The sequence below is a fragment of the Camelus ferus genome, chromosome X, assembly GCF_009834535.1.
Source record: "Camelus ferus isolate YT-003-E chromosome X, BCGSAC_Cfer_1.0, whole genome shotgun sequence".
Taxonomy (NCBI): domain Eukaryota; kingdom Metazoa; phylum Chordata; class Mammalia; order Artiodactyla; family Camelidae; genus Camelus; species Camelus ferus.
In genome coordinates, this window is record NC_045732.1 from 88,727,249 (window position 1) to 88,753,587 (window position 26,339).

General features: G+C 44.5%; 1 protein-coding gene across 1 annotated transcript; it reads right to left on the reverse strand.

Moving 5' to 3' along the window:
• Nucleotides 1-633: 633 nt before the first annotated feature.
• SMIM10 (small integral membrane protein 10) lies at nucleotides 634-25,659 on the reverse strand. Its single transcript, XM_032474716.1, has 3 exons — nucleotides 25,540-25,659; nucleotides 23,395-23,495; nucleotides 634-2,589 (listed from the first exon to the last, which is right to left on the reverse strand). Exons 1-3 carry the CDS (start codon nucleotides 25,657-25,659, stop codon nucleotides 1,995-1,997), a joined length of 816 nt encoding a protein of 271 aa, XP_032330607.1. The 3' UTR covers nucleotides 634-1,994.
• Between the last annotated feature and the right edge of the window lie 680 nt (nucleotides 25,660-26,339).

Consider the following 26,339-nt stretch of genomic DNA (forward strand, 5'->3'; position numbering starts at 1 on the left):
TTGGTGAGGTGACGTCACATCTATTAAACCCATTCCACGTGGATATAATATAATTACTTGTTTTAATGTCTACATGGTATCCCATTACATAGATGGACTATTTCTAGTTAGCCAAGCTCCTGTTGTGCAGTTAATTTTCCCTATCTTGCTATTATGACCAATACGAAAATGTAAGAACCTTATCTAAACATCATAAGGCACTTGTCCAATTTTTAAGTTTTGAATATTTTTCAGTTTTGAAAAATCACATCACATTTTTTGTTTTGTTTTTACCTTAACTGTGACATTGCAGAGATTAGCTGATAAAAAGTTATGTAGAGGGAGGAAGCTCTGGGCTACCTGAAGATTATTGGCCATTTTAGTTTTAAGGCATTTCCTTATGGTGTTATGGGTTGCTTGGAAGGCAAAGAAATCATATTTCACATGATCATTCAGGAACATTCTAGGATATGCATCCACTATTGCAGAAAGATAGGAAGGCAGAATCTAGCTGGACTCGTGTGTCACTCCCCAACCCCCCTTCCCCCCAATTTTCTTCTAAATGCAGTAAATTCATTTTAATAAATTTTAGTATTTCTCTAGCAGGTGAAGGACAGATTTATTACTTGAAGCAAGTAAGGAGAACACCAGGGATATTTCCCAAACCAGTGTGTCCAGTTTTAATTTTTATCAAAGTAATACATGCATATAAAGAATTAAAAAAATCAACCAGTACAAAAGGACATATAATGAAAAGCAGCAACTCCCTGCCACCCTTCTCAACTTTTGCTTCCCCCACCTAGAGGCAAAAACTTTTACACATGTCTGTTTAGAGGTTAACTCCACTTCCCCTAATAATATGCTTTTATTACTGTTTCTTAACTTGACACATTTTCTGCATCCCCTCAGCTCTCCTCCCCCTCCGTATGGTTGTATCACTAGTTTTAACTCTTCTGTTGGTTACTTTGTTAACTTTAAAAATATAACCCCTAAGCTTGTCTTATTCTTTCAACTAGAGACAGTATCTGGGCCCCATACCATATGAGAATCACACCGCTATTCCATCTCCTCCCCTCTGACTGCCAAGAACTTGTTGCCTGTTCTTTTCAAAGCTGGTTAACATTCCCATTCTGTGCTATAACTGTAATTGTCTTCCTCCCTGCTTTGCCTAGAGATTTACTCTAAAAACGAAAAATCACAATTAATATTTCCATTGTAATGATTATTTAAACATCGTTCACCGAAAAGCAAAACTGAATGCTGTGATGGCATTTTCTTATCTGTGACTGCAGTCTTGATTCACGTGCTCAGGTTCAAGCGGATTCCCTTCCTCTGGCTCCTGGCAACAGTTCAACAACAGGCCACATCCGAGGATGCTTCGTATTTGAAGACTACTTTTCTTGTACAGTTTGAAATGTTTGTTTTTCCCTGTAGTTTCCGTTTGCTATAGTTTTTTTTCTTTTGGGGTGAAGAAATCCAGGCCTTCCAGATCATGTGATTAATTTCTTCCAGCTTCTGACTCCATCCATCTGTTTCTTAGAATTTATTCAATTCAGTTGGAAGTCTATTCACTTCTTTTTCTAATTTGGAAGATTTGCTTTCTATTTGGACCATTCTTGCACAGTTTATCTTTATTAAAGTTGTTAGTAACTTTTCCTTTTTTTTCCCCATCAGGGCAGCTTGTGCCCATTGTCATTTCCCAGCGTTCGTGCTGTCTTGTTTTATGGATGCAAGAACTTCTCAATTATTTCTGAGGATTTTCAGATTTTTAATATTTCCTTGGGATTCAGCTTTTCCTTATATCTTAGGCTTCTGGGGTTATATTGCAGGCTTTCCGCAAATAATGGTTTCTAGCCGCCCATTTATATTAAAAGATGGGGCCATAGAAGGACAGACCGGCAAATCTGTGCACGAGGCGAGCTGGTCACTTCGCTCTAGGGCGGGTGAGTTGGTGGGTGGAGGTCGGCCATCCTGCTGGGCTCCCTGCCCCCTGCAATGCCACAAAGTTAGTTGCTCTAAATGTGTACCTGCAGGCGGACGTTGAGAATCACGGAGGCCACGACGTAGAAGTAGGGGAAGTTCATGCGCAGCCGCCAGGCCAGGTCGAAGAAGGTGAGCAGCGTGCGCGTGAGCCCCTTGCAGAAGGCGCCGTACGAGCCGCGGGTCGCGGCGGAGCGCGACAGCCGCACCGCCAGCCCGGACAGGGCCGCCGCCGCCGCCGCAGTCATCGGTCTGGTGTAGCCTCTCATGCAGTGCCCAGAGCCCGAGGCTTCCGGCCGGCTCCGCAGAACCGACCGACGGATAGAGGGACGGATGCGGGGGAACCGGTGCGGGAGGCGGGTCGCGCGGCTGCAGATGCCAGCGGCGCTGCACGGCGGGTACCCTCCTCCTCCTCCTGCAGCGCTCGGGCCGCTGGTGGCCCGCTGGGAACGCGGGGCTAAGACGCCTCGGGGCCGCGCGGGGCGGGGCCGGGCGGGGCCGGGCGGGGCGCCAGGGATCCGGAGCCCAGGGTCGCGGAGGAAGGGGAGGGAGGAGCCTGGTGAGGGGGGAAGGGGAGGAGGGGCGTGCAGTTTCCCCGGGAGACCTAGCTTCCTGACCCCGGTGGTCTTTCTTTTTTTTTTAATTTTTAAATTTTAACGGAAGCAAAACGAAACTTGCTCAAAACGTTAGAGATTTTCCTTCATAAGCACGATCTTGAGTACCTTAGAAAACGTAAATGCATTTCCTCTTGCCTCAAATCCCTTTAGGAATTTTTTCAATCCTCAATTGTGAGCTAGTACAAATACACCAAACCTACTACTTTTCTGAACGTGTGTGCATTCTGGTTTAATCATGCAAGCGACTTTATTGTTTTTGTTTTTGCTTTAGATCTTTAGTATTCTGCTAATGAGAAAAGTTATACAAACAAGTTTTCAGAAATTGTCAACATCACAATTAGAACAATGGAAGGCAAATTCCCTTGGTAGCTTCCCCGCCCCGCCCCCGCCATGAACTAAGATTGTTTCCTGTATATACTTCCAGACGCGATATGTTGATAGAGTGCTTTTACCATGTCAGTAATATACGACTACCTAACTCTCTTTGATGACGGATTATTACGCCAATATATATGACGAATAATGCTCAGTAATTCAGTTAGCAAGTCCCCTGTTGATGGACATTCTGAATGCTTCTCGTTTTTCTTAAGCCAAAAATTGCTGCAGTGAATATCGTACACATTAATTTGCAAGTGGCAGAAGAGTATGAATAATACCCCACCTTTATGTATGAACACAATCATGTAAGTGTAGATATTTAGTGTTTGAGGTCATAAAGTTTTACTAATACATGTGGTCGATCAAAGAAGTTTAGAGACCAGGGTTCTATACAACATTGAGTGTTAATCTTGGAATTTTTTCCTTCAATATGATACACAATAATTCCATTTCATTTTTCTTCTAATTTGCATTCATTTAATTATCAGTGAAGCTGAGCAACTTTTCTAAATTTCTTTTTAATATTGTTGTACTGATTGTTAGAATCGGAGAGAAAGGATCAGAGACAGCTCAATGGCAGAGTCAGGTTTATTGCAAGAAACCTGCAGTCAGTCTCCAGTTAGACTGGAGCCCGCTCTCTGCCTACAGGCTTGGTTATTTATGCCTGGGGGTAGAGCTGATGGGGTTTTTTTATGCAAATAAGGGATCCTGAAAGTGAAAGGGGCGTGTCTGAAAGAGAGAGGGGCCTGTGGGAAAGAGAGAGGGGCCTGCTGGATGAATTCTCTCACCAGAAGTTCTCACTCAGGTCGGGGGAGGGTTTTACAGGCAGAAGGCGGAAGTTGTGGCTTGCAGTTGGCTAGGCTTGTCGCAAAATGGCGGTGGATCACCAAAATGGAGTTGGTCTTATCTATCACTGATTGCTTGTAGAACGTTGAAACAACTATATATTATGAGAAGAGTAAATTTCCTAGGATCACAACCCCCAGAAAGAAAGACTATTAACAGCTTGGTATATTTTTTTTATCAATTATTTACATATTTAATAAGCAAGGTAATTATTTACATATATCACACACACACATCGTAAAACCAAAATGGAATCGTACAACCATACTGCCTTGATAGTTGTTTTTAAATATAAATGATATATCTTGCTTATCTTTCCATACTGATTCTTTATGATCAATAATACTGTGTATTATTCCTTATGGATGGCCAATAATTAACTGATGGATATTTGGATGGTTTCAGCTTTTTTTTTTTCATGATCATAAACAATGTTGAGATTAACATCCTTGCATGCATAACTTTGCACACTTCTCTGATATTTCCCTGGGATACATTCCTAGAGATGGAATTCTTGGAACAAAAGGTTTTCATCTGCTTAAGGATTTTGATACGTATTGTCAAACTGTCTTCCACACCTTGTACTGCTGTATCCGTGAACTTCCTCAACTTTCCTAACAATGGGCACCCATGTTCTTTTAAATCTTTGACATTCTATTGGGTGAAAAGGATATCTCATTATTTTAATTAGCATATTTTTGTTTACTAGCAAGGTTAGACATCATTTATGTGGGCAGATATCTTTGTGCATTTGTATGAAAGGAGCTACTCTGTCAAAAGATTTGCAGTCTAAATTTTAAGCAGTATTTCCAATTTCTGTGTCAAAAACGTATCAATTTCCATTCCCTCAGGCAATGTACGAGGCTGTTCACTTCTCCACACCCTCACCCGTATTATTATGTATTATTTTATTATTACTAATCTAAAAGCAAAGCATTCTTCTTCTTTTTTTTTAATTTTCTTGTAGGGGAGAAATTAGGTTTACTTAGTTATTTATTTCTTAGAGGAGGTACTGGGGATTGAACCCAGGACCTCGTGCATGGTAAGCATGTGCTCTACCACTTAAGTTATACCCTTCCCCAGCAAAGCATTATTCTAATTATTTTAATTTTTAACTTGCTTATATTTGATTACAGCTGAGGCTGAATATTCTGTTTATTGGTCATTCATGGTGACATGAAAAGGAAGGAGGGCCCCGTGTGGGGGATAACTGGAAGGCAGGTGGAAGGCTTACAAGTCACATGCGGACCAAAGGGTCCTGGAGACCCCAGGGGCAGTGGCAACAGTGGAAGAGGAGAGTTAGGCAGCTGCTCCCTCTCGTCCCCCATTTCCTTGCCCCTCAGGCTACCCAGGCTCTTGTCCCTTTGCTCATTTTTATATTAAAATTTTTGCCTAAGGCAGGCAGGACAGCACAAGCAGCCTGCAAATGATAAAATCTCAACCATAGCTTTAGGAGAAACAGAGTATACAAAACAGCCTCAGGGATGCATTAAATAAAGGAAATAAGGGCTCCTCCCTCACACCAGACATGGAATATAAAACAGTAGAAATAGGCCAAAGTTATTATCTTTGGGAAATCTACAGTCTCCTAGCTCTTCTTATATGTACAACAGAGTGCATACACCTTGATTTTTCTGTCTGAATCACCCACTTTTAATATGTATGGGAGGAATATAATTTTTAACTGCCATATTGGTCTAGAGATAATAGATTTAAATTGAATCAGAGGCTTCTGAGTAGAAGACAATGGCTCTGAGCTAACACTCATCCTGGGGACTCAGAGCACCACTGTTGCCCACAGGCAGAGTGAGAGCTCATGAAGGTCAAATGGTAAATGGAGTTTGGGCCTAAATCCAACTCATGGTGGAGCCAAGGGGTGTACAAACCCGCTGTCTGGTAATTACCCCACTTCCTGTGTTTACAGTTGTAATAGGTAGAACCAGTAACTGGCAAAACACCCCCGTTGGCTCCCTGACCTGTGGAGGAAGAATTTTTCTGTTAGGAAGGGCCAGGTAGAAACCTGGAACTTACCCTCCTTTCCAAGTATAGCAGTAAGAGCCAGCACGCATACAGCACTTACACTATGTGCCACTCTTCCTAGCATTTTTACACATAGTAACACATTATTCCTCAAAACAGTCCTACAAAGTAGATATTATTATTGAACACAGTTTACACAAAAGGAAACTAAGGCATTGAAATCTTAAGTAACTTGCCCACGGTCACCAGTTAGTAATTGGTAGAACTGGAATTTCAACCAGAAGCTGGCTCCAGAGTCCATGCTCTTAACCATTATATTATACTGTCAAAAGAGTAGACCAAAGCCAAGACTGCGTGCATAGGGGACTCACAGAAATTAGGGCCACCATCAAGACTTTAAAATTCCAGAGTAGTGATCCCCGTCACATCCCTGTTTGATGGACCTGTTTGGCTAGTGAGGAATACAGAGGGCTCTTGAAGGAGAAGTGGTGTATTGGGATTGGCCCTGAGCAGTTCGGAAGGCACAGGTAAGGTACACGAGCAGTGGCTCCCGCTCCCAGTGCACTTGCGCCTGCCACACTGCCTTTCCTCTCTCAATCCACACCTATGGTTTCGTGGGGACTGTTATGGACTAAATTGTGTCCCTCCCAAATTCATATGTTGAAGTCCTAACCCCTAGGATCACCGAATGTGACTGTATTTGGAGACGAGGTCTTTAAACAAGTAATTAAGGTCATACAAGGTCACTGAGTTGGGCTCTAGTCCATCATGACTGGTGTCCTTATGGGAAGAGGAGATTAGGACACAAATAGGCCCAGAGGGAAGATCCTGTGAAGACGCATGGAGACGACGGCAAAGGTGAGGCCTTCAGAAGAAACCAACTCTGCTGATTACCTTGATCTCTGACTTCCAGCCTCCAGAACTGTAAGGAAATAAATTTCATTTTTGAGGCCATCCAGCCAGTGGTGCTTTGTTATGGCAGCCCTAGCAGACTAATATAGGGACCTCTTTATAACCGGTTGTACCAGTCAGGGACCGCCTGAGAAACAGAACCGACAGGAGGTGTATAGATATTTACAAGAGAAGATTTATTATAGGAATTATCTACACAGTTATGAAAGCCGAGAAGTTCCACAATCTGCTGTCAGTAATATGGAAAACCAGTGGTATAATTCAGTCCTAACCCAAAGGCCTGAGAACCGGGGGTGCTGGTATAAACCCTGGAGTCCAAAGGCCCAGGGACCAGCAGCTCCATTGAATGTTCGAGGGCAAGAAAAGACGGATGTCCTAGCTCAAGAAGAGAGGGAATTCTCCCTTTGCCTTTTTGGTCCATTTGGGCCCTCAGAGGATTGGCTGATGCCCAGCCACTTTGGTGAGGGTGGGTTTCTTTACTCAGTCAGGAGTCTGTTTCAGTATAGCTCTGCATGATCTAAGGGCACCAGCCAGAAGCCTATTACTGAAGCATCGCAGCCCCACAGAGGAGTAGACCAGAAAGGAGGTGAAAAAGTAAAATCTTCCCTGAGAACATAATTTCAAGTGATGTATCTGGTTGTTCACTTTGCTTGGAAGGAGAAATGGCCTCAGGTATGACTCTACACCATCTGATGTCCAGCAACTTGGAGAGAACAAAATTTGTAGTATTGGTGACAAGAAGGTTTGAGAGAAGTAATTTGTGGTTGGACCTTTAGGAATGGCCACAGGGAGTGAATGCATTTGTGTTCCATATAAATGCCCAACAGAGGGCATCAAGTGTGATGAAGGCTCTCAGTCATCATGGGAACAAGATGACTTACATAAGAATGTTAGCCTGCCCCACTGAGAAGCTTGCTCAAGATCCTGTGTACAAAGTGGCCATGGTTGCAGGCACAGAGGCTCTGAATAGGCTCAATTACACGGTCTTCCCCTCACCAAGGCTGATGTAGCTATCAGAAAAGTTGAGTGTCCAATCCCAATGTGCCAGTAGCAGAGGCCAGTGCCAGACTCCCAATATGTGCCATTTCCTTGTGGTGGGAGGGGGCTCCAACCAGCCATCTGGTGGCAGATTGATTACATTGGACCCCTTCTATCATGGAAGGGACCGCAATATGGACTCCTTCCCTGATGGCAACACTTCAACCAGCACCACTTTCATGGGCAGACTTCCAATTATGATATCCCAGACAACACTCCTTCTGACTAAGGAACTCATTTTACAGCAGAAGACAAAAAGAGAGCTGAACAGAATTAACATGGGTCATACCTTATCATCCATCAGCTAGAATGGTGGATTGCCTTTTCAATGTCCGTCTGCAAGTATTTTCTTCATGTCCCCTTGATTTTGGCCTCTACTGATTTAAAGGTCTGATTGTTAGTCTACCAGTAGAAACAACAATGATGCCATTGAATTGATTGTTGAGACTGCAGCCTAACTATTTGAGCTACATGTGTCACTGGACCGACAGGCAAAATACAGGTTTGATTGGTGTGATTGGTCCCAATCATTGAGGAGATGTTTGGCTGCCCTTCCACCATGCAGACAGGGATAATTAAGTCTGAGACCCAGGGCTCCTCCTGCTACAGCCATACTCAGTAGTAAAAGCTAATGAAAGATTATGGCAACATCACACAGGTAGGACCACAGAGGGCTCAAACCTCTCAGTGATGAAGCTTTATCTCAGCCCACCAGCCAAAGAGAACTTGACAGCTGAGAAACTGGCTAAAGGCAGGAGAAAATGGACTGGGAAGTGGAAGAAAGAACTTACAAATTCTAACTGTGGCTTTGTGTCTAGTTTCAGAAACAAAATGGAAGTAGCAATTCAATTTTTTCCTTTTTTTTTTTTTTTGGCCCATTGAGGTTCAATTATTCCAACACATTTGTTGAAAGGTTATCCTTTCTCCACTGAATTACTTTTTCATCTTTGTAAAAAATCAGCTAGCCGTATTTGTATCGGTCAGTTTCTGGACTCTCTTCTGTTCCATTGATATGTGCGTGTCTTTTTTCCTTATTTTGGTGTGTGTATGTTGTGGGTATGTTAGTGTATTCTCTTCACCCTGTTCCCTTACCTAGGGTATGTTGATTGTATGTTCACAATTTAGTCCACAAATTACATAATATCAGTACATGATGATGGTGAACTTAAAGAGGAATGAACATTGGTCACCAATCCTGAATTTAGAGCTGGATGTGATAAGTTGTGAGACTTTGAGCATCCCCTTTTGCAGAGAAGTTGAGTGTGATTTGCTTGGTACAAGGCATAGTTGTGCTATGTTTAAATGAGACATGTTATTATTGCTGTCACTGTTGTTATTTAGAATTTGAAGTGTGGAAAAAGATTGAATAGACACTCATCATTATTTAAATCTAATCTGTTACTGAAAATATGTCAGATACCACAGTTTTGGATAGCAGAAACCTATCTTTCATTAATTTAAATGGAAAAAAATATTTCTTTGCTCATTCAAACCAATTTTCCCAAAATGGGCTGGAGAGCTGAAAACATGACACAGAAGCCATAATGGTGTGGTTGGAGTCAGCTAATCAGACTGAAACTGCAACACATAACCTTAAAAAGTATCAGAAGTGATGTGACCGTTGGTAGCATCGAGGGGGACAGTGAAAGGTCCGACGCAGTCAATCTGTCAGTAGCCAGCAGGGTCAATGTCCCCTGCAGTGTGGCCTCCATTGTTGCAAGACAGACAGGCCAACTTTGGCAAGAGTCACAAATCTGGCAGTAGCAGTGGATTCTGCATCAGAAAGAGTTCTTTAGTTTGTGCCCAGTCCCTGACGCCAGATGTGTTGCCATGTGTGATGGCATTCTGGCAGAGCAGGCTTGATCAGCACCTTGATTTTAGTTGGTCTCATCAGAGAACAGACCTTTGTTGTTGGTATCCCTGTGAGTGACCCAGACAGTCCCATCAGCATCCACAGTTTGTGCTTCTACAGGTTACGACCCCCAAAAGATCTGTCTTTAACCTGCTAGTCTGTCATCTTTCAATTGGCAGGCCAAATGGCCAGGCCATTGGCAACAGCCCCAGAGTCAGCAAAAGTATAACAAGTTTCATCAAGGGTGGGGGGGGGGGATTGACCAGACTTATGAGAACAGCCTTGAATTCTGCCCATTGACCATAAGTGTGATAAGACTGCAGTCAGGGCTGTTGATTTGGAGGAGTTCTGACGTCATCTATACAGTGGAAACTTTGGACATCAGAGGATAAAGGCACTCACACTAAATGCTGACCCCTCCCCCACAAACGCACACAAGAGTGGCAAATAGCAGGGGAGTTTGTCCCAGTAGGGGCTGAATGGGAGAATCTCCTCTGATTTTGAGCACAAATAGTGCATGCTTTTGACACATCCATTTGCTTATACGTTTTCACGTCACCAGTAGTAGATTGAATTGGCACAGAGGGCTCTAACCACAAGGTCACTTGAACGTTTTTTCTTTGCTGAGAGTTTTACTCAAATTCTCTCAGTTTAACTCGGGCTCTTTTTGTTCCCTATGGGAACAGAGACCAAGTTGTTTGGCACCTGCCCTTGAAGTTACAACTGCAGGTGTGGAAGGAGGGAACAGGGATACACGGGGAGGAGGGGAGACTGGAGGAGGCTGGCCTGATGGGAGTAGCTGGAGGCTTTCTCCTTTGTCTCTCAGCCCCTGGAGGAGTCTCCTCCCTCTTGTACCTTGCAGAGTGTCCCAGCTCATGAGGCTTCCTTTCTGCCTCCCCATGTGCCACAGCTCTACCCTGGAGCCCTAAAGGCCACTGGCCATCTCTGTGCCCAGCACCCTGTCCTGCCAAAGGACTGGATAGGATGGTGACTCGGATGCTTGTGGCCAGCAGTCATAAAAATTTGGGTCCCTACCCCTGCAAATTCCCCATGCATACTCTTTTTTGTTCTTTAAAGCAGCTGAGATCCTGGTAGAGGAGGAGGGCGGCATCGGAGGTGTGGACCAAGAGAGCAACTCTGCACCAGTAAGCAAGGCTTTTCATTTATTTTGAATTTCAGGTGGCTGCCCACATGGGCTCAACTATTGAACTTCTAATGTTTTTTCATTACCTAAAGCTGTATATTCTCATTTTGAACACTTTATTTCAGCTTTGGAGACCCCTTGACTCAGCAACCACAGTCATATTCCCTTTTAACTAGGGTTCCAGGGCTGTCCCATTGTCATGTTAGTATCATTGTCATGATAATGTCACTGTCAAGATAACAACCCTTCCCTTGCCCTCCCAGAGGAGCAGGATGGAGAACTAAGGTACCAAACTTTTAGAAAAAGAGATCAGACTTGGGGTGGTGGTGGCGGGGAGAGGAGGTTGGAGGAAGGTGGTCAAAAGATAACAATTTCCATTTATAAGATAAATAGGCACTAGGGATGTAATATACAACATGATAAATATAATTGACAGTGCTGTATGTTGTGTACGAAAGTTGTTAAAAGAGTAAAATCCTAGGTTCTCATCACAAGAAAAAAGCGTTTTTTTCTATATCTTTAATGTTGTATCTGTATGAGAGAATGGATGTTCAGTACTGTGGTCATCATTTCACAATATGTGTAAGTCAAACCTTTGTGCTGTACACCTGAAACTCATGCAGTGTTGTGTGTCAATTACATTTCAATAAAACTGGAAACAAAGAACTAAGGTACCTAGGAGAGGAACTTTTGTGTCAGGATTGAAAATGCCCTAGGACTGTATGCCCTCCTCTCCACCCCCCAAAAACCCCTGGCTGCTAACCTAGGTTCTGCCAATTCAATGCCATTGTGCTAAGCTTTAATTTGCAACTAAGTTAAATGCAGACAGAGGCAGGACATGGCAACATCTGCTTTTTGGGCGTGAGGCCGCCACCGAGTCGGATACTGGAATCACTGGTAGCAGGTGAAGCACAGTTCTAAGTCTGGCCTTGCCTCTCCCCCAGAGTTGGTCCCGGAAGACCAGCCTAGAGTCTATTCCGCTACCTTTCCCACAGATCCTGTAACATACCTAATACACCTATAAGAAATGCTTGCTAATTTAAACTAGTTAAGAGTGGATTCTGTTGTGGGAAAGGAAGAATGCTGATGAACCTTTTTATGTATGACTGATGGCATTGTTCACTTCTCAGCCCCATGACCTGCTTCTCAAACATACCATTTAACCATGAGAAGTAGTTATTAACCATGACAAGTAACCGTTTTCAGTAAAGAACACTTGGATGTCCTTTTTTTAAACACTGAAGTATAGTTGATTTACAATGTTGTGTTAGTTTATGGTGTACAGCACAGTGATTCAGTTATACATATATTCTTTTCCATTATAGGTTATTACAAATTGTTGAATATAGTTCTCTGTGCTGTACAGTAGGACCTTGTTGTTTATCTATTCTATATATAGTAGTTTGTGTCGCCTAATCCCAAACTCCCAATTTGTCCCCCCCCGACACACACACTCACAACATGTCCTCTAAAAATGGATAAAGGAGGAGCTGTGAGTCCTTCCACGGCCAAGTACTCTATAACAACTCCTTTGCACTTGAAGTGGTGAAATAGTGATTCTAAGTAGATTGGTCAGTTGATTGCAGAGAAGACCTCAACAAGTCCTCCTCTCCCTGGATGTGCAGCCCTTGGCACTGGGACTTCACCACCCTTTCCAACAAGAGGTAGAGTCTGTTTCTCTACCCTCTTGAATCTGGGCTGACCTGTGACTTGCTTTGACCTACAGAATGTGGTAGAGAGGATATTGTGGGATTTCTGAGCCTAGTCAAGGAGGCTTTGAAGCTCCTACTCTTGTTCTTTTGGAACCCTGAGACCTCTATGTCTAGAAGCCTGGGACCTAAATCTCATGGGAAGCTCTGAAATATGTAGACTCCTGCCCCACCCTGCAACCAGAGCTCCCGAGCATGAGCAGAGGACAGAGGTGTCCACCCCCCAACTCAAAAGCTACCCTGGAAAATACTGACTTGTTCTCTGAATCTGACACAAAGGACCAACGGCTCTTGGCCCTGTGCCCCACTTGTCTGGCAACTGGGCAGTGACTCCAAGTTTTCCAGGAGGGCAGAGAGAAGTCCCCGAAGCCCATATAAGCATATGTCAGTCCACAAGCCGTTCTCAGGGCAGCAGGGTGGAGAGGTGGGTCTGAGCCCTCTCCAACACACACCTTCCTGGCTACCTATCGCTGTTTTCTGAATTCTGCTCCCTGTCAAAGCTGCCCGGGCCCAGCCCTCCCATTCCACAAGAGGCAGCACCACCCATCCTGGCCCACCAGAGCCCACTGTTCTATCCTGTGGGACTGTGATCAGTGTCACATCCCCTTGAAGCCTCGTGGTCTCCTAACGAAGATTCTCTCTACCAGACTCTACCAGCCTCCCTTGAGCCCTCTTCTCACTGAAGCCTCAACCTTGGTCTATAAAGACGCGAACAAACACTAACATAGTTTCTAACAGCTCAAGGTCTCCTCCCAAGGATGACTTTAGTCCCCCCGACCCCTTTCTAATTTTGAGAGGTATGTCATTAGGATTGATGGAGGTCCTGGGGACTGAACCTAGGACCTCATGCTGCACCCTCCCCTGACCTTAGTCCCCTTTAAAGTGTCTGAAGAAAACTCAAGGCTGCTGGAAGAATGTACTGTTTCTTCCAGACAACAGCTGAACCTAGGGTCCCTGTCTCCCAGTCTCTGTGGGAGGGCAGGACCTCACTTTGACAGGCGTCAGTTAATAAACCCTGACGGGTTACACACAGACCCCCTCCCCTCCCCCAGCTTCCCACTCTAATTTTTTCATTTTCCTAACTCTACTGAGCCTTCACTTACTCCCTTCTCAACTCCTTCATTCTCCCGTTAAAACACCCAGTCACCTCCGTACAAATCGAAGTTCATGCTGGACTCTGTTCTCTGTTGCAATAGGAGATTACTAATTAAAATCTGTCCCTACCGCTTTAGTGTCTGGCTTTGTTTATCCTGACACTGCCACCACCCGCTCCACGTACACAGATCTTCTAGCTGCTCCAAAGGGAAAGGAGAGAGGACAAATGATGGCACTCGATGCGTTAGCGGGGTGCGACTGTGGCCTTGCTTTTGCTCCTCGGACAGCTATTTCCCTTGATGCTGCTATGAAGTTGTTTCACAGCAAATGAAACAGAAATTATAGGTGTGAAAAAGCATGTCCTCCTTCACCGACACTTCCAGACCCAATGCCTGTCTAGACTGACAGAGCCGGTCTAAACAGGATGAATGTCAAAGGCACTCTCAAGAAGGGAGTTAACCCTCTAGAGCTCACCTTGTCTCCTGGCTCCTCAGGAATTCTGGGAACGAGCAGTGACAGGAAGAGCTACCTTCTTGGTACCTGACCAGAAAATTCCAGACAGGTTGATTAAGATTATATTTCTGGGAGAGGTTGCAACTACAATTCGATCAGATACTAAATCTAGCTTTGGTATTGTGAGCTTTTAGCAAGAGTAACGCCATTTGGGGTCTGTGGTTTTCTTTTTATCATCCCCCACCCCACCCCAGTTAATAAAATAAGAAACAGAGTAGCTGATGAGTATTAAGGGGGGAAAATGTTTAACCTCATCAGTAGCCAAAGAACATGCCCCTTACTATCTATTACACATGACCCTGTTTCTTTCCTAACACCTCCCCCAACCCATAACTACTAGTTTATCAGTTTACTTTGTTTTTGGCATGCCCATCTCCCTAGAACACGAGACTGGGGCGAGTGGAACAGTATCTATCTTACTCCCTACTGGGTTCCCAGTGTACAGAGTATGACGGTGAATCCATGCTCAATAAATATGTTTTTTACATTTGACTGTTGAAAAGGTACGATTTAAAACAACTATGAAGTAATATGCTGCCCATCAAATCAGCAAAGGCTTCAAAGATAGAAAGAGGGTTGCAAATGACAAGGCCAAAGCAGCAGTCTCTCACATTTCCAGAAAGAGTGTAGTTGTCTTTCTGGAAAGCAGCTTGGCAACACATGTCCAAAATCTAAAAGGATTCCATTGCCTTTGAGCCAGTAATTCCTCTTCTGGTCATTGATAACCTAAACTAGAGGGCTCATCAGTGGTACTGAAGGAGAGCAGAGTTTGCCATACCAAAATATGCCACTTTGGCATATGAATTCTTTTGGGCTGATTATTTCTGAGATGCTGCCAACAGAGGAGAAGCTCGGAAAACCAAGTTGAAGTTACTCTTTTCTAAGAGTCATTTACATTTATAAGGTAAATCTCCATTTGTAAGGGTGTCCCCCTCCCTGTACCAGAAAGAGAGGGATGACTTTACCTCCAGAAACTCTTGTCAGTGGAGAAAGCAGACTTAAATCTGCATAACAACCTTGCCCTCAGTTACTGTGCTTTTCCTGGTCACCTCCCATACCTGCCCCACCCCCTCACATCTCCTTTGTCTTTAGCTGGAGATGGATTTAACGGGGTGGCTTGGGCCATTTGGGGGGGTTACTTAGTTTTCTTGGGTCTCTCCCCCGTTTACAGAAGGGATACGTTATTAAACTTGCTTGTTTTTCTCCTTTGTGTTTGCCTTCTGTTATGGGCTGTTATGGGGGTCAGATCTCAACCAAGAACCTAGAAGGATGGAGGGAAAATTGCCTTTCCTCCCCTACTGTATGCACAAAGATTTCACCACAATGAAGTATACTGCCCATGTTTTTTTGTAATAATAAACATTAGAAAACAATGCCATAGGAGCGGATATAACACTTTGGAAAGATCTTTACAAGATTTTGTTACAAAGTAGAATCAAGGTATTATGTAGAGAAACGCTACATTTAAATTTTTAAATTTACATTTAAGTAGGGGGGAAATAATGTAAACAACATGCCGTGGTGTTCTGAGTGGTTATCTGAAGCACGTAATATCAAATGATTTTTATTTTCTACTATTGGTTTATCTGAATTTTCCAAATCTTCCCCACTTTGGTAGTTAAGAGGTAGGTAGACTTTACACGAGCATCTTTGCCCCCTGGTGGTTCATTCAGTAATTGTCCGCCTTTAGTCTAAGGGAGGAATGTTGGCATTCACTGAGATGGAAGAGCAGGTACCACTGCAGGCTTTAATCCCAAAGCAGAACTTTCAAAATTCACAAGTACTTTGGTAGGACAAGTGGTTGCGACCTAGACGAGCAGTTTTGTGGAACTCTAGTTGTTACCTTTGACCGTATGAGGACAGTATGCTCTGAGCTGCCATAAGATATAGGGAAACACCCACAGCGGGAAGAGGAAAACCGGTTCTGGGATCAGCTGGGCACTTGTGGCAGGGTCTCTGCAATCAGAGGGCTAAAGAGGCCAGGCGACTGGAATTGCGGTGGGGGCCCTGGGGTTGGAGAAGAGGGGACGCAGTGAACTGGCAGTCGGGGGTGACAGATTTGGTGACTGTCTACGGGGCATCAATAAGAGGGTGGGCAGGAAGAGTGGGGGACGGTGGTGCAACCACCCCCAGAGGACCAGGAGGAGCAGAGGACAGGGGAGGAAAGGAGCTCTGGTCCCGGCCAGCAGCCGCTGAATCCAGCTGGGCAGCTAAAGCCTCTCAAAGACACGTCTTACCTCACCATGTTGTCAAGGGCCACCCCCACTCCAAGTTCTTAGGGGCCCCTGGTTTTCTCTCCGAGAATCCTTGAGAGGCCCTAGAATTTTCCAAAGAGTGCTTTCCCAGCTGACCTCTCTTTATTCACTGAGCATAACAGGGAATGGGCAGCCTGCCCCTACCTTAGTTAGGATGCTTGGGCAGTCAAGTTTGATGGGGGACAGATATAAGGGTGGAACGGGAGGACTCACTGACCGAGGAGCACTTTCCCATGACGCAAGGACCCATGAAGCCAGTATCAATCCACTGCAGGGATGGCTGCTTGAGGCTAAGGAACGGGGGAGGAGGGAGGACAAGCAATGGCTACAATAAACGAAGTGGACATACCAGAACTGATTAGATATTGGGGAAGGAGTCAGAAAGTTCAAAGTGCCAGGGATGTGGCAATGTTACAATGGAGTTACAATGTGAGCCCAGATAAACATAGTCATGTTCCCTGGGAAGGCTCAGAAGACATCCCTTCACAAGGAATGCACTGGCAAGCAGGAGCACCTGCTGCTTTGAGAAGATCAATGGCGGTTGTCTTCTGTAGACCAAGACTGACAGCAGTAGTGGAACTGGGCCCCCCAGTATCAATGGAGATGGTAGGGTTCTGGTATGGCATAAGCCAATGATGATATTTAACTGACCCAGGCAAGACACAAGTAATTCTTTTTTTTTTATTTTTTAGAGCAAACAATTCCAAAACTTACATGAAACCGTAAAAGACCCTGAATTGCCAAAGGAATCTTTTGTAGGTCTGTTTTTCTCTCTTTCTTCTTTCTTTCTATTCTCTTTTCTTACGGTTGATAACTAGAGAAGTTCCTTTAACATTTATTGTAAAGCTGGTTTGGTGGTGGTGAAATCTTTTAGCTTTTGTTTATCTGTGAAGCTTTTGATTTCTCCATCAAATCTGAACGAGAGCCTTGCTGGATAGAGTACTCTTGGTTGTAAGTTTTACCCTTTCATCACTTTAAATATATTGTGCCACTCCCTTCTGGCCTGTAGACTTTCTGCTGAAAAATCAGCTGATAACCTTATGGGAGTTTCCTTGTATGTTATTTGTTGTCTTTCTCTTGCTGATTTTAATATTTTCTCCTTATCCTTGATTGTTGTCAATTTGATGACTATGTGCCTTGCTGTGCTCCTCTTTGGGTTGATCCTGAGTGGAACTCTGCGGTTCCTGGACTTGGGTGACTGTTTCCTTTCCCAAGTTGGGGAAGTTTTCAGTGATTATCTCTTCAAAAATTTTCTCAGGTCCTTTTTCTCTCTCTTCTCTTTCTGGGACCCCTATAATGCAAATATTAGGAAGTTTCATGTTGTCCCAGAGTTCTCTTAAACTATCCTCATTTCTTTTTGTTCTTTTTTCTTTTTTCTGTTCTGAAGTAGTGATTTCCTCTAATCTGTCTTCTAGCTCACTGATCAGTTCTTCTGCCTCATTTAGTCTGTTCTTAGTTCCTTCTACTGTGTTATTCATTTCAGTGATTTTATTCTTCAACTCTGTTTGGGCATTCTTTATATTTCCCAACTCTTTGCTAAAAACTTTACTCTGAGCATCTATACTCCTCTTGAGTTCTCTGAACATCTTCGCCATCATTACTTTAAACACTTTCTCAGATAAATTGCCAATCTCCTCATCACTTATTTTTTCTTCTCGGAGTTTATCTTGTGACTTGGCCTGGAATTCTGCCGCCTCATATTGTCTATCTTTCTATTTGTATTTTTAGATAGGTTCATTACATTTCTCGACCTTGGAGAGGTGGGGGACATCTTATGCCTCCCAGCAGTACACTCCTCTCTCATCACCCAAGGGCCAGGGTCCAACCGGTCCCAATGTAGAGTCTGGCCTGTATTTGTGGATTCCTTCTACAGGCTTTGGGATTATTGTTTTCTTATTTCTAGTATCTGCCCCCTGGTGGATGAGGCTGGACTAGAGGCTTGTGCAGGTTTCCTGGCAGGAGGAGCTGGTGCCTGCCCACTGCTGGGTGAAGCTTGGTCCTGGACCTCTGGTGGGTAGGGCCACGTCTAGAGGCCTCTGTGGCTCAGGAAGTCTGCTGATGGGTGTGGCTATGTTCCCACCCTGTATGTTGTTTGGCCTGAGGATTCCCTACAGGCTGTTGGGCGGGGCTAGGTCTTGGTGCTAATGATCCAATCAAGATGTCAGCCTCCAGGAAAGCTCATGTACATGAACATTCCCAGAATGTCCACCACCAGCCTTTATGTCCCCTGGGTGAGCCACAGCCATACCCTACCTCCACAGGAGACCTTCCAAAACCAGCAGGCAGGCCTGGCCCAGGTTCCTATGAGATCACTGCGTCTGCCGTTCGACCTGGCACACTTGAGATTCTGTGTACGCTTCCCAAGAGAATGAAGTCTGTTTCCCCCAGTCCTGTGGGGCTACTGGAGTTAAGTCCCACTGGCCTTCAAAACCAGATGTCCTGGGGTCTCCTCCTCCCCCCAATGCCAGAACCCTGGGCTGGGGAGCCTGACGTGGGGCTTAGAGCTCTCACCCCTGTGGGAGGGCCTCTGCGACTTAACTATTCTTCAGCTTGTGTGTTGCCCACTCGGGGATCTGGGGCCTGATTATATCGCGAGCACGCCACTCCTACCATCCTACTGTGGTTCCCTCTTTATGTTTCCAGTTGAAGAAGATCCTTTTGGCTGGGTTTCAATCTGTTTTTTTTTTTTCCCCTGTGGTTGTTTAGCAGTCAGTTGTGATTTTGCTGTAGTCACGAGGAGAGGCGAGCTCGTGGGCCCTACTTCTCCCAAGACTCACATAATTCTCATAATGGGCTGTATTGGCTGAATTGTGTCCACCCTCCCCCAGTTCATATGCTGAAGCCCAAATCAATGTGATTGTATTTGGAAGTGGGGCCTTTGGGAGGTAATTAGGGTTAGATTAGGTCATGAGGGTGGAACCTCCATGATGGGCTTAATGCCCTTATAAAAAGAAGAGACTGGAGATCCCCCAGTCCTTCAATCTCGACCAAGAAGAGGCCATGTAAGGACATAATGAGGGGCAGAGCCCTCACCAAGAACCTGGTCTTGCCAGCACCCTGATCTTGGACTCCCAGCCTCCAGAACCATGAGAGATAAAGGTTTGTTGCTTCAGTCACCCAGTCTTTGGTATTTGTTATAGCATCCTGAACTGACTGAGACATATGTCAAAGTCAGAAAGGTCATCAACAGTGAGTCTCCAGAAGCCAGATGTCAAGGTAAGGCAGTGTGTCAGCACCAGTTAATCCCCAGGAGAGTAGAAGCAGACATAGTTCTGGTCAATTTTGTTTCCCAATAGTTTAAACTCAACTTTTAAAAAACATTGGCATGAATTCCTGGCTGCTAGGTGGAGTACTAAAGGAGTCTCAAGAGGTCTGCTGAATCCCCATCTTTTGGAGGCTGGTACCAAAGGGGGACACTTGTCCTTTTCTATCACCCATGTCTGGCTTCCCATCAGTAGCAGAGTCCTGGACTGTACCAACTTGAGTGTTGACCCCATTTGCGTTCCTTCTGTTTTTACAGTTTTTGAAATGAGGCCATGTTCTCAGGTGACCCAACTAGAAAACTAGAAAGTAGCATCATTTAATAAAACCACCTTGTTAATTAAAAATGCAAGGAGCTGGAGAAAACCGATCTCTAGCACTAAGAGGATTTGGATCGGCCAAGATTTTCATCAAAGAAAAAGAGATTATAAATAGCGACTATACCATTTTTGCAAATTCATATCAACCTAACAAGGTTTCACTGCACTTCCTAACACCGACCTTTCAACACAGAAACCCTGCAGGCCTAGTGAATCCTGATGAGGCAATCTTAGCAGTGCTTCGGCAGCACCTGGGAAACTGGATGGGATTAAAGGTGTTGCTCCTGGTTGAAAATCCTTCGAAATGAAATGTCCAGTGTTTGCTGCTATTCATTACATGAAAGCTCTTAAGAAAGGAATTTTAGTACTGACATTAAGGGAATTCCTGTAAGGACTTTAGTCACAACCCATGCAGCAAATACTTAGCAAGAAGCTTAGGGTGGAGATTTCTTGGCCTGCTAGGACTCTTGGAGGTGATTGTTTTCCATCACTGAAGAAGAGGTTTCGTTCTGTACATAAACTGAGTGGCACAAGATTTTTCTTTAACTGACCGGCTCGTACTGAGTTATGCCCTCATCCTGAGGTGAAAGCATTTGTGTCAGATCTCAGGCCCAGTTGACGGCAGCAGGGCCCCAGCCACGGAGGGTCTGAGGAGTGGAGCTGGCATCTTCCCCCGAGGAGCAGGGCCAGGCACTGAGGGATGGCGACAGCGGTGGAGCCCTAGACAAGGAGGCTGCTTGGTGTTTGGGTGTGTGGTCAGAGTAGGTTGAAGGGTTCCACCTTGAAGTGACAAGAAGCCTGTTGACAGAATCTTAGAGCAAGAAGTAAACCAGACCCTCAGAAGAGTTATTCTGAAGAACCAAGGCCCTGGCAGCTAAGGCGTGCGTGGGGGTGCAGTGAAGGGAAGGTTACCAAGTGGGAAGATCGGTCCTAACACTTTCATGGGACACCCTTGAGTCTCCACTGGACTCACACTACTGCTACGTGGTGAGGTCTCTCCCCCGTCCCCAACACACATGTGGAAGGAAGCCAGATGTAGAGGAAGGAATGTAGATTTTAGAGTCACGCAGACTTGGGTTCAAATCATTTATTTATCTGCTGTGTGATATCAGGCACATTACTTGCCCTCTCTGATCTTTAATTCCCTCATGTATAAAAAAAGAATAATAAGAGTAGTTAACATATAGGGTGTTTTTTGAATTAATGGGGACAGTGAAAGTGTAACAAGTTTAGTGTGGTGTCTCCGCTCATCAGGGGTATAGACCTAAAGTGGTTTCATTTTATTGCTTTCATATTTCCCAGTAAATATCCCTCAAGTGCACTGTGCTCCTGATGGAGGCATAATACCACATTCTGCTGAGGTGTGACTCTTTTCCCCCATCCCATGGTAGTTTTTGGCAAGACCATGGGCCCCAATCTTCTCTATCATCCAGGATAATTCCCGGGCTTGCAGACAAATGCCACATATGTCTTACCTACTGCTCAGGAATCAGGAAATTGAGGCGCCTATCTTTGGCCCCCTCTGCACCTGGCAGTCCCCAGGTCTGCATCTCTTCCGAAGTCCCTTCCTCTATGTCCCAGCAGTGTCAGGCATGGTGCCAGGATGGTAGCTTCGTAACTTTCGGGGGCAGGATACACACCAGTCTCCATTTTGGTAACATGGCGGGTTACTTCCGGTGAGCCGTCTTTTTATGAGTGGTTCTCTTAGAGCTTCCCCTCTCTTAGCTTGGGGAAAGGAAACATTGCACAGCCCCAGATTAGACCACTTCTAGCAACTGGGCACTGGGGCGTAAAGCTGGTTTTCCTGCAGCAAGGTCTGTGGGCTGGTGGCTGGTCCTCTAACTTAGAATGTGGGGTACTGAGTGTCTTTTGCTTTAAGTTTTGGGCCCTTAGCTGTGATTCTCAGAGAACCAGTATACTTAGGGACAGAAATCAGATTAGTGGTTGCCTGGGGCTCGGGGTAGGGTTCCAGGGATTGACTGTGAAGGGATTTGCAGAAACTTTGGGGGGTGATGGAAATGTTCCACATCTTATTCTGGTGGTGATTGTGTGATAAAACTCATTGAACTGTGCACCTCAAAAGAGTAAATTTTACTGAATTGAAATTATTCCTTAATAAAAGGGAAAAAAAGCAGGAAAGAGGAAAAAAGTCTCTTTGAGCAACTGAGAGGGTCATATCACAAGGTGACGGGCGTAGTGCCTGGCATCAGAGTTCCATACGCAGTAGCCACTGGGCCCGGCCCGGGCCAGAGCTCTGCGGGTCCCCGCCAGCAGTGCTGTAGTCTGTAGTCACAAAGCTATGAATCTGATCACCCCATCGTGACCTCTCCTGGGCTGTCCTGTCACCTGAGGCTTCTACTGTGGCTCCAGTAAGGCCCACACTGGTGAGGTTCCTGTTTGGGTGGGCCCCCGGAGAAAGGAGGGCCTGCTTCAGCACCCCTGCTCTGCATGCCCGAAGGGGCACATCCCTGGTGGAGCCGGAGCATCTCTCCAGAGAAGGCCGAGCTAGTGGTCACTGAGAAGACCCGCCCAGAGCCTCCCAGGAGGCTGGCCAGGTTGGTACTTCGGGCTCTGCTCTCAGAGTGGCCTCTCCTGATATCCCTGCAGAGAGAGGCCTCGCCCTGAGCCAGACTCACTTATTCTCCTCCCCAGGAGCCCTGCGTTCGGCACAGAAGATAGAGTGAGATAAAGTGAGAGAAAGGGGCTTGTGTTTTGCTGACTCCTGACTCAGGAGCTGCAAAGGCCTTACGTATGGAATATGCCTCCCTGTTTTCATCAGCAACTTTAAAATATTTTATTTAAATATTTCAAGCTCTTGAGGTAAGGGTATAGCCCAGTGGTAGAGTGCGTGCTTAGCATGCATGAGGTCCTAGGTTCAATCACCAGTAGCTCCATTATAAAAAAATACTTCAAACTCTTGAGGTTTGACACTTTGGAAAAGGAGGCTTTGCCCAAAGCTTTCAAAAAGCCATTATAGAGTAAGTGAGTGACCATTTGGGATGGGCAGGGGGGGTCTGTAAACTCGGATGCCACCTGGGGTCACTCCGTCATTTGAGATGCCCATATAAGTGGCTAAAAACTCTGTCTTGCATCCATGGGAGCTCCAGCATGTGTCTGGGCATTCTGAGGAGAACCTGCTTTTTTCTGAATCCCACACCTCTGGCAGCATGTTCTTGCTTGGGCTGAGTTATCTCAGTAAACAGAGGTTCTCATCATCTCACCCTCACTGACACTGTCCCCTACACTGGAGACAGGCAGTGTGGAAATGACGAGCCCAGCCTTGGGTGCAATTTGCATCACCTGGGGAGCTTTGAAAACTCCCAATGCCAAGGCTGCAACCCCTGCTGATTACATCAGAGCCTCTTGAGGGAGGGTGGTGTGGAACCCAAGCGTCAGTATTTTTAAAGCCCGTGTTGTGCAGCCAAAGTTGAGAAGCAGTACTTTCGAAGTTCAGATAGACCTGGGTTTAGTCCTGGTCCTGCCACTTATGGGCTCATGGACCTTGAATTAATTACCTAACCTTCTGAATCTCAATTTCTTCATCTCTAAAAGGGTTTGTGCGAAGAGTCCACGAGTCAATCTTGATAAAGCCAGGTGCCTGGCAGAGACTAAGTGCCTAATAAATGGAAGCTGTTAATGTATTTTTATAAGACAGTCCATTGCTGTTATTGATGGTGGGTAAAAAGCAGTTCAACACCCTTAAAACTGCTAGCTTGGGAAACCAGTGCTGTGAATGGAGGAATAAGAGAAGATAAACTGTAGCCACAAATGTTTACTGTGATTCTAACTCATGCTAAGCCTCGAGGGGACGAAGTGATGGTGTGATCTGTGCATTCCAAGGATTCACAAATCTAGTTGTGGGGAGAATAAGTCTGTAGACAAAGAAAGAGGAAGTTAACCTTAACTTCTGTTAGACAGTGAATAAACTCAAACTCTGCTGGAATGGTCAGAGTTTTCAGTGAGAAGGATATGGTTTAAAATATGGGCAAGATTTGGACTAGCAGAAGAGATTGGGGAGGGCATCTCAGGCAGAGGAAATGGCTAAGGAGAGACTCAGTGGCTGGAATAAAGACGGGTGGACTGGTTGGAGTGAAACAGTGTTTGTTATGTAAAGCACTGGGGGATACAAGTGGAGATGAAGGTTTGGGAAGAACTTGAATCCCAGGTGAAGGGCTGTGGACTTGATCCTGTAGGTTCTGAAGAAGTATGTGTGAGTGGTATGATGGAATCCTTTGAGCACTGAATGAAAAGCTAGGCATATGGTGGGGGGCGGAGCATCAAGGATGGTAATTAATCACATCCCTTCCTTATGGGATCTAAACCAATAGAGATATATACATGTGAATCAGAATCAAAGTATGAGCTTTGTTAATAATAAAGCTGTGTTGGAGAAAATAGCATGGCTTCAAGGCCAAAATGTACTTCCTACTCCTTCCTCTAAAATTAGATGAAATTAGCCATCTCTTCACAAGCAGGAGAAGCCCTGACCTGCTTGCAGAAGCAGGAAACAGAGAGAGTATTTGCCACTTGTACAGAGAACCAGAGCTAGAGGTCAGGTCATTTATTTACAGTACCTTGAATATATTAACCCCTGCTCAGAATTGGAACCAATGGAAATCAGGCCATCATAAAATGGCAAGTTTATAATTTCAGAAAGTTTATTGACTTCCTCCCTAGGACTTCATGGACTCCAGAATAAAGATCCATGATGTAGGCAATGATAAGTCACAGGGGTTTTTTGGGTAAGGAAATGAAGTAGCAGATTTATTCATCATAGCTCCAAACTGGAAGCAACCAAAATGCCCTTCAACTTTTAAATGGTTAAACAAACTATGGTACATCCATATCATGAAATACTACTCAGTAGTAAGAAGGAATGAAAACTGATATACAACAACCTGAATGAATCTCCAGACAATGATGCTGAGTGAAAAAAGCCAAAATCAAAAGGCAACATACTGTGTGATTCCATTTATATAATATTTCCAAAATGTCAAAATTATAGAGATGGAGAACAGAATTGTGGTTGCCAGGGCTTAGGGATGTGTGTGTAAAACTGGTGAAATCTGCATAAGGTTGGTGGATCGTATCAATGTTAATTTCCTGCTTGTGACAATATTCTCTAGTTATGCAAGATGTGACCATTGGAGAAACTTGGGCGAAGGGTATATCGGATCCTTTGTTTTATTCTTAAAACAACATGTGAATCTTCAATTAACTCAAAGTGAAAAGTGTTTCTTTTAATTTCGGGGGGGAGGTCATTAGATTTATTTATTTATTACTATTATTTTTTATTTAATGGAGATATTGGGGTTGAACCCATGACCTCATGCATGCTAAGCATGTGCTCTACCACTGAGCTATACCCTCCCTCAAAAAGATTTTTTTTAAAGCAAATTTCACAGGGCACTAAGTATCATATGATTCTCTCTGTGTATGTGCTTATATGGGCACAAAGAAATTTCTAGAAGGTCACAAAAGATACAGTTAATAGTTGTAGTTTTGTGGGCCTGCAGTAAGAAGGAGACCTACTTTTCATTGTACATCCTTTTATACTCTAAATTATTTTAACAATATGCATATTTTCTTTTTAAGTTTAAAGGAAAATTAGTTGAAGAAAATAAATTGTTGTAGTCACTGGAATCAGATATGCCATTTACCATCAGAGTACTGGCATCTGATTCCTCTTCCTTTGCTGTACTCTGAGGAGTAACTCTGATCTTCGCGTCGTTGGATGGGACTCTGATGGCCTGCTGAGGATAACACAAGCTGGGAGCCATCTCGGAGGGACATTTTTACTGTAACCACTGTCCTTTACGGTTGAAAGGAATGATTCTACTCTTGTTTAAGTGGACAAAAAATTAGGTGGCTCTCTAGGGGATGATATGAAAAAAGATCAAAAGATATTTATAATTGAAGAAAAAGAAAGTCACAGAATATTGTGTTTATAAACATCTGCATGTGTGCATGAATTGTGAGGCCAGCACAGGAATGGACACTTGCATATACAGAAAATGTTTCTGGAAAAAACTATTATCAGTGGCCACCATTAAGGAATGGTGTGGTAGGCAAAATAGGGTGCCTCAAAGATGCCCATGTCCTTCTTTATCCCCAGAATCTGTGGGTATGCCTTGGCACATGGCAAAGGGGAATTAAGGTTGTAGATGGAATTAAGGTTGCTAATCAGCTGACTTTAAGATGGGGAGATTATCCTGGATTATTCAGGTACGCCCAGTGTAATCACAGTCCTTACAAGTGAAAGAGGGAGGCAGGAGAGAAAGGGGTCAGAGTCAGAGGGAGGTTTGAAGATGCTGTACTGTTAGCTTTGAAGATGGAGGAAGCGGCATGAATTGAGGAATGCAAGTGGCCTGGAGCCTCCAGAAGGAATGCAGCCCTGGCTCTCCTTGATTTTAGCCCAGTGAGATCCATTTTGGCCTTCTGACCTACAAAACTACAAGAT